The sequence below is a fragment of the Chinchilla lanigera genome, unplaced genomic scaffold, assembly GCF_000276665.1.
Source record: "Chinchilla lanigera isolate Chin_1 unplaced genomic scaffold, ChiLan1.0 scaffold00118, whole genome shotgun sequence".
NCBI classification, from domain to species: domain Eukaryota; kingdom Metazoa; phylum Chordata; class Mammalia; order Rodentia; family Chinchillidae; genus Chinchilla; species Chinchilla lanigera.
The window spans coordinates 1,350,468-1,358,313 of NW_004955519.1; the positions used below are offsets into that span (position 1 = coordinate 1,350,468).

Genomic DNA, 7,846 nt, shown 5'->3' on the forward strand with positions numbered 1-7,846 from the left:
AAATTATTTAAAAAAAAAAAAAAAAAAAAAAAAAACCAGATAAACCTTGGAAAACAAGAAATGTGGTGGAAAGAACTTAGGTTACCCCCCCCCAGTATTCACTTCCTGGTATATGTGCTGTATAATCTCCTCCCCTTGAGTGCAGACAGAATCTGCAGCTTGCTTTTAACCAATGGAGTATGACACAGGTAATGGGATGTCTATCTTAGCTGACTAGAGGGAGACATTCTCCTGCAGGCCTCAAAGAAGAAAAGAGTCATGCTATGCTGTAAACCACCTATAGAAAGGGCCAGGCGGCAGAGACTTCAGGTGGCCTCGAGCAGCTGAATGCCTCAATCCAAAAATCATAAGCAGGATGGGGATGTAGCTAAGTGGTAGAACATTTGCCTGGCAGAGATGAGACCTTGGACTCAATCCACGGTACCACCAAAAATAAAAAAAGAATCACAAGCAACTGAATTCTACCAACAACCACATGAGGTTGGAAGAGGTCCCTAAACTCCAGAAAGAAATGCAGCTCAGTTGACACCCTGACTGTACCTTCAGGAAACCCTATTTGAGGACCAAGATAAGCCCTATCCAGACATCCAACACACAGAAACTGGAAGACATCATGAGAAACCACTTTGAAGATATCAATATGTAATACAACAAGCATTGTTAATTTCCTACCACTTTGTTTGTAACTCTGCACTGTCTGTACTGTTCTTTTGCTATTTTGTAAAAGGGTGTCTGTCTGTTAATGTTTTCCTCCTTTTATTTTTAAAATAAAAAAAGAAACTGGAAGACAATAAATGTGAGCCATATTCAACTGCTATTTATATACCAATTCGTTACAGAGCACTAGATAAATATTGTTGTAATCAATAGAGGATATGACTGACCATCCCAGTTTACCTGGGACTGCCTGAAAATTCCAAGTTCCATGTCCCCCAGGAAACCCAAGTTGACTGGTTGCCAACAACAGATGCATATGAAGACTAGAATGCCATAAATAGAAAATAGGAGAGACTTGCCTTTAGAAAACAAATAGAAACTTTGACAAACTTTGGGAAGGAACCAAATCCTGTTTTAAAAGTTGTAAGTAATTAGTAAAACAATCCAAGATTTCCTCATAACCAATTTTCTATGCCCCTAAATTAGGGCAGTCCCTACTTAGGGGTGTGAAACTAACCATCTAGTATTTTTAGATGTTCAAAGCCAGTCTTCAGCTGGTTACTCTACATTGGCTGCCCCAACTATAGTATTCTAAATGAGTTCTCAAGCACCATTACTTCAGTAACTGCCAATGGCTTGATTATGTCTTACCATTTGACTACAGGCCACAGGTGCCTTTTCCACCCATCTTAAACCACTACATGTTCCTTTCTCCTTCTACCTAACTCCAGGTTCCTTCCTTAAAGATTAAACTCTATGACTCATACCATGTCTGAGACTTGCTTCAGGATAATAAAAGGAGAAGGGAACAAAGGTAGGAATGTAGATTAAAATGGAACTGGCCATATATTGATGATTGTTGAACCTGACTGACAAGTACAACAGGGTCTAATATATTATTCTATCTAGTTTGTTTAAGATTTTCCATCTTTAAAAAGATAAGAAAAAAGAAAGCCCATGAAAGTCTAACGAATTGACTCAAAGGTCCGCTAGCACCCTCAAGAATATCATTGTGTGTTCTGCTATCTATGAAGGTCATTTTAATGTTCATACATGTCTAGAACAGTGCCCCAGGGATGTGACATTCTATGTAAATTAGAAAGGCCACCTACTTCCCTTTGGCATAAAGGTTTCTACAGCACCATAAGGATGACTCACTGTAAGAGTAGGTAGTAAAGATTTTTTTGAAAGGAAACATAAATGAACTGCAGGTACATGTGTCAACAAAGATGAAATTCAAAAACATAACAATGAGAGGAAAAGCAGGTTGTAAAAGGTTACATAGAGTATAATACTCCTTGTTTTAAACTGAAAAAACATGCAAAATAATATTGTTTCAGTGATATGTATACATAAATATATACATCTATTTATATACATATACACATATATGCACACATACACATACATGTAATAAAAGTAAAAAGAAATTTTCAAATCACGCACACCAAATTCAGGACAACAGTAACCCAGTAACCCCACACGGGACAGACAAGAGGCTATACAAAGCTTTCACTCTAGCTACGCTGTCTTCTCATACTAAATGGTGGGTAGACAACTATTCATTGTGTTATTCTCTAGCTTTACATGCAGGAAATATTTTATTGTAAGACTCAAGAAATAACTATCATGCAAATATCCTCCTTTTAACCAGACAATGTTGTGGCTCTGGTACTGCTACATAACCTGGCATTCTCTTTTAGAAAAAAAAATACTATCTCAAATAGCATATAGTCCTAGTTATTGTTTTAATATGCTTTCATAGCTCCTTGAAATGTTACAAAGTGATATGATATAAAGATACAAAAGTAAAAAATGGTTTCATTTACATTTTTAATCATAGCTCTGGCTGGGAGTTAGACATTGTGGTCCACACCTGTAACCCTAGTACTCTTGAGGTTGAGGCAAGAAGGTTGTAAGTTTGAGGCCAGCCTGCGCTACACAGGCAGACCCTGTCTCACAAAACCAATCAATCAATCAATGTCAATCAATCAATAGCTCTAGCTAATAAACTAGTACCCAGAAAAAGTTTGCAGAATTTTAGTCTTTAACCTATAGTTTTAGTTAATGGTTAATCAGCTTCTTTAAAGATTTAGAGGAAGACTTAAAAATGACTTCTCCCCAAAGGTGAAGATGTATGCAGAGATTTTTAAAATATTCTCTACTTCTCACAGCTTTGTTTTCCTGCTTTACCTTACTCACAGGTGCTTAAACAATCAGACATTACTTACTGGTTTTCTTTTTCCTATTCAATGATTTTCCCTGATAGTACAGAATCAACAGTTCTGTAGAACTACTCCTCTTAATCTCCAAGAATTACCTATCATAAAAATGAAAAACAATTATAATGATATCTTGAAATGTACACAACATTCCCATGATTAAGACTTTATCTTAACAAATAGGTATCACACTCTATATAGTTTAATTCACTATGTGCAAATATAAAATTTGTCATTTTGAAATACACATTGTAATTCAGATGTCATATTTCAAATCCTTTCTTACCTAAATAAAAACCCTGAAGTATAAAAACATTTACATTGGAATGTAAGCACAATGAGGACAGGAATTTGCGTTTGATTCACTTCTGTAAAGTCAGTACCTAGAACAGTGCTTGCAACACAAGAGAAACTTAAATATGTGTCAAACCCAAACCTACTCTCTATGCCTTTTAGTAAAATGCTAGCCTTTGAATGTCAATGAAATATGTCACAACCTGGGGAACCAATTTGTACCCCTTTGTCTTGAAATATTAAACAAAAACCACATTTATTTATTTTCAGACATTCATATACACTTTTTTCTAGTTTAAAAGTGTTTTAATTCTATTTCCCACCTACTACTAAAACTTTACTTTTAAAATAAATCAGCACAGGGGCTGGGGATTTAGCTCAGCGGCAAAGCGCCTGCCTGGCAAGCGCAAGGTTGTGAGTTCGGTTCCCGGTACCAGAGAAAAACCAAAAAATATATATATATATATATAAAATAAATCAGCACATGAAAATATACTCTATAAAAGATTAAAAACTCCTTTTAAATACGCTACTATGCTACATTAAAATATAATTTAAGATGGCTAATAAGTACTGTACATACAAAGGTGCTCAACTGACATCATGTTATTAGAAAAGTGCAAAGTAAAACAGTGAGATAGCATTATACACATATTACAACGGCCAAAATTCAAAACTTTCACAGTATCAAATGCTAAAGAGGAGGTAGAGTAACAGGAACTTTTATTCATTTCTGGTAAAAATGCAAAATAGTACAGCCACTTTGGAAGACTGACAGTTTCTTACAAAATTAAACATACTCTGCCCATATGACCTAACAGTCATGCTCTTTGATATTTATCCAAATGAGTTTAAAACTTATGTCCATGTGAGAAGCCACACAGTGATGTTTATTATAACAGCTCTGTCCACAACTGTCAAAACTTAGAAGTTAGCAACATTTCTTTCAGTGGGTAAATGTATAAATAAACTGGTACATCCAGACAATGGACTATTATTCAACGATGAAAAGAAATGGGCCACCACAACATGAAAAGATATAGAGGAATCTTAAATGCATATTAGTAAGTGAAAGAAGCTAATCTAAAAAGGCTACATACTAAATAACCCTAACTATGTAACATTCTGAAAAAGGCAAAACCATGGAGATAGTAAAAGATCATGGTTACCAAGGGTTAGTGTGGAGGGAGGGATGAATCAGTGAAGCACAGAAGATTTTTAGGGCAGAGCAATTATTCTGTGATACGATGGGGAATACAGGTCATACATTTGTCCAAACCCATAGCATGCACACCACACGGGAACTGCAATGTAAACTAGGTGTTTGGGGCAATAGCAGAAGGTCAGTACAGGTTCATCAAAAGCAACAAATCCATCAGTATGCACTTGTAGGGGCAGGAGGTACATAGGAACCCGCTATACTCTGTCCTTAATGGTTCTATGAACCTAAAACTGCTGAGAAAAAAAGTCTATTGAAAAACATGTTGTCTGAGATCAGAGAGAGAGACAAAGAGTGAGGAGAGAGTGAGAGACAGAGAGATTGAGATTGAGATTGAGATTGTGATTGTTCTGGCTCACAGTTTTGGAGTTTCCAGTGCATAATCTACTGGCCCCATTATTGGGCTGCTGGTGGGGATGGTGGATGGCAACGGCAGGAAGCACACATCAGAGCAAACTGCTCACCTCCTGGCCGGGAAACAAAGAGAAAGAAGAGCCCAGGGCCTCACGGGTCCCTTCAGAGGCATGTACCAAACAACCTAGGGTCCTTCCGCTAGGCAACACCTCTTCAAGGCTCCACCTTCTCCCAACAGCATTGCCCTGGGGACAAACTCTTCAATATTCAGACCTTTGGAGAATGCTTTTCCAACCTAAAGCATATGGTGAGATTTTATATCTATAAATACAAATATTTATACATACAAGTACGCAGCAATACTTACATTTACATATCAACTGCAGAAAAACCTTAAGATAAGTATAAGCTCACTTCCTTAACAAAGTAAGAAGCATAATGGTTTACTTTTAATTCAAGTAGGAGATAAAATTACTCTGTTTGTGTAGAACATTTACTCCCGGTAACATGGTAACCTTCTGGTATATGATGGTAATCCTAATTGTATACTTATCAAGAGAAAAATGTGGGTGTTACCATAGAAACTACCAGGGCTGCTTAGTGCCTCCATGATTTGAGCAGTTATACCTGTTGGGCCACTTACATCTAAATTTACAGGTTTCCTTTTAACAGGGAAAGGAGGAAAATGTCATTTGTCATTAAAAAATTGGTTAACACACTATGCGATAATGCAAATTAAAGTGATCAGAGTACACACACACACACACATATCACAACCACTACCAAAGTGATGGGTTAAAAGTGGGTGGCTAACTTTGAAGATATCAATATGTAATACAACCACCATTGTTAATTCCCTACCACTTTGTTTGGAACTCTGTATTGTCTGTATTGTGCTTGTGATATGTTGTAAAATGTTGTATGTCTGTTAATGTTTCCCTCCTTTTATCCTTAAAATAAAAAAAAAAAAAAAAAGTGGGTGGCTACCAGTTGTTGACTTTGTTCTGATTCTCTCAGGATTAGTTTTCCCTGTCCAGGATTCCTTTAACATTCACTTTCACCTGTACCAAGAATAAATATCAGGTTGCTGTAATTTTGTTAGGTTAAAGGAAAAGGATTTTTTGTTTTGTTTTGCTAGACTAAGTAAAAGAGCTCAAAGCTCTGAGCGATTTATTCTAAGCAGTCTAGGAACATCTCTTTTGCCAGGATGTGAAGCAGTTTTCAACTGGAGAACATAATCTTGTTCACACAAAAGCACTGTGCCTTCGGTTCCTCTTAAATCTTATGTAGTGCAATGATTCTAACACAAGGAAATCCTCTTCTGCATTCCTGAGGGAGCCTCAACTAACATATTCACATTTAATATGCCCACCTCCTATCACTCTCAATGTGTTACAAACAACAAAATAAGCCTTAGCAGGTGCCTGGATCACACTTGCTGCAACAGCCTCAGTCAACAAATTTATTATGCTTGGGAGCTGGGTAAGGCCTCATATAATAGCCATGGTTTATGTTTTAGAACACCAACTTTCTCTTTTCCTGGTCCAGCTCAACTGCTCAATAGCAGCGGCAGAACTGTCTCTGTAGCAGTGGCTTTTGGAGGGATAAATAGCCACGTGAAGTTCTATCAATACTAATTATATTCTCAGAAATTCTAAATTTGAAAAGGTGAACGATTACACAGTAGTTAAAGTTATGCTGATAAACATATGGACAGATGCATGCTCCAGCAGTATAAAAACGCAGATGCTCTTAAGCAACACAAACAAAACCCTACAAACGAAATGGACCATAAAACCATCAGTACTCCTTCAGAACAAGGTTTTAAAATATCACTCACTACTCTAAATCCACATTTGATGTTAATAACTTTCATACTATTGTTTTTCAGAAAAGCTTCATTTCATATTTTGGGTCTGATAGTAACAATCTTTTCACCATTTAGGGCTGGGTGACATCAAATGACAGACAAAGGGCTTATCGAGTAGTCTTTCTCCAGGGTTCAAGGAAAGCACCAAACAAAAACGGCACCTGCTATCTGCTATGGATCAGTCCCCATCCCCATGGCACCCCCATCCTTCCCAGGTGTGGAGCAGCCAAAAAGAGGTAGCTATGACGCGTCTTTCCCATTCTATTTCAAGTGCAAGCCGTGATAAAATGGGAAACCACAGCTGTCCCCCATGGTGGACTCCTGGGGTCCACCTCTAGCTTCAAATGAGGAACTTGGCTTTGACTTGACCAACGTCCTCTTACAGCCCTTGAACTGCGCTATGCAACTTGCCATTAAGGTTTTCTGGCTTAATACTAATAATCAGAAACACATCAGTGGACAAATATATAGTAGACACGTATAAGATCACAAATATAGAGGTCAACATGTTGTCCTGGGCCCCAAGCCATACAAACACACACACAGCCTTCAGGTTCAAATCCCAGCAAGGAACCCTGAGCGTCCACTCGGGAGAGGGAGGGGCAGGAGCCGCAAACAGAGGTTAAACCAGACACCAGCCAAAGCAAACACCTCTCCCAGAACAGGGGAAACTTTGGGTCTGGGCGGCTGCAGAGCCCCAGAAATGACAGGGGCAGGGGAGGGAGTGTCAGACAGTCTTCAGGGAAGGAAGATGGGAGCGCACCCAGCACTGGGCGAGAAGCTGAGCTGCAGAGGAGGCTGGTGTGCCCGGGGGACAAGGGCGTCGCCGCCATACCCGGCTGCAGAGCCCCCTCTCGAGACCGGGCGGCGTCCCCAGGGTCACTGGGGCAGCCCTGTCGCTCCAGTGTCTCCACAGACACTGTCCCCACAGATCCACAGACAAGGGGACCAGGGACCTACCTGGTGCAGCGTCTCGGCTGGCAGCTGCGACGCCCGAAACAGATCAGCCACGGGACCAGCGGCCGCGGTGGCAGCGCCCGAGGCGACCCTGGCGGCCTCGGGGGGACCAGGACCCGGGCCCCCGCTTGCAGCTCCCGCGCAGCGCGCAAAGAGCTCAGAGTAACACTGCTGTTCACCCTCGCTCAGCAGCAGCGGCGGCCCAGAGCTGCAGCCTCCGCCCGCTGCTGCCTCCATGGGGCCTTCAAGGGGCCCTGCGGAGCACGGTCCCCG

At 39.9% G+C, this 7,846-nt stretch overlaps 1 protein-coding gene across 1 annotated transcript in view; it reads right to left on the bottom strand.

Annotated features, from left to right (window-relative positions):
* Reps2 (RALBP1 associated Eps domain containing 2) overlaps positions 1-7,846 on the bottom strand; it is a gene marked incomplete at its 5' end in the record, with an annotated part of 227,287 nt that extends 219,441 nt beyond the window's left edge. The window contains 1 exon segment of the mRNA XM_005409136.2: positions 7,577-7,846. Within this exon segment, the coding sequence (XP_005409193.1) occupies positions 7,577-7,810 (234 nt within the window).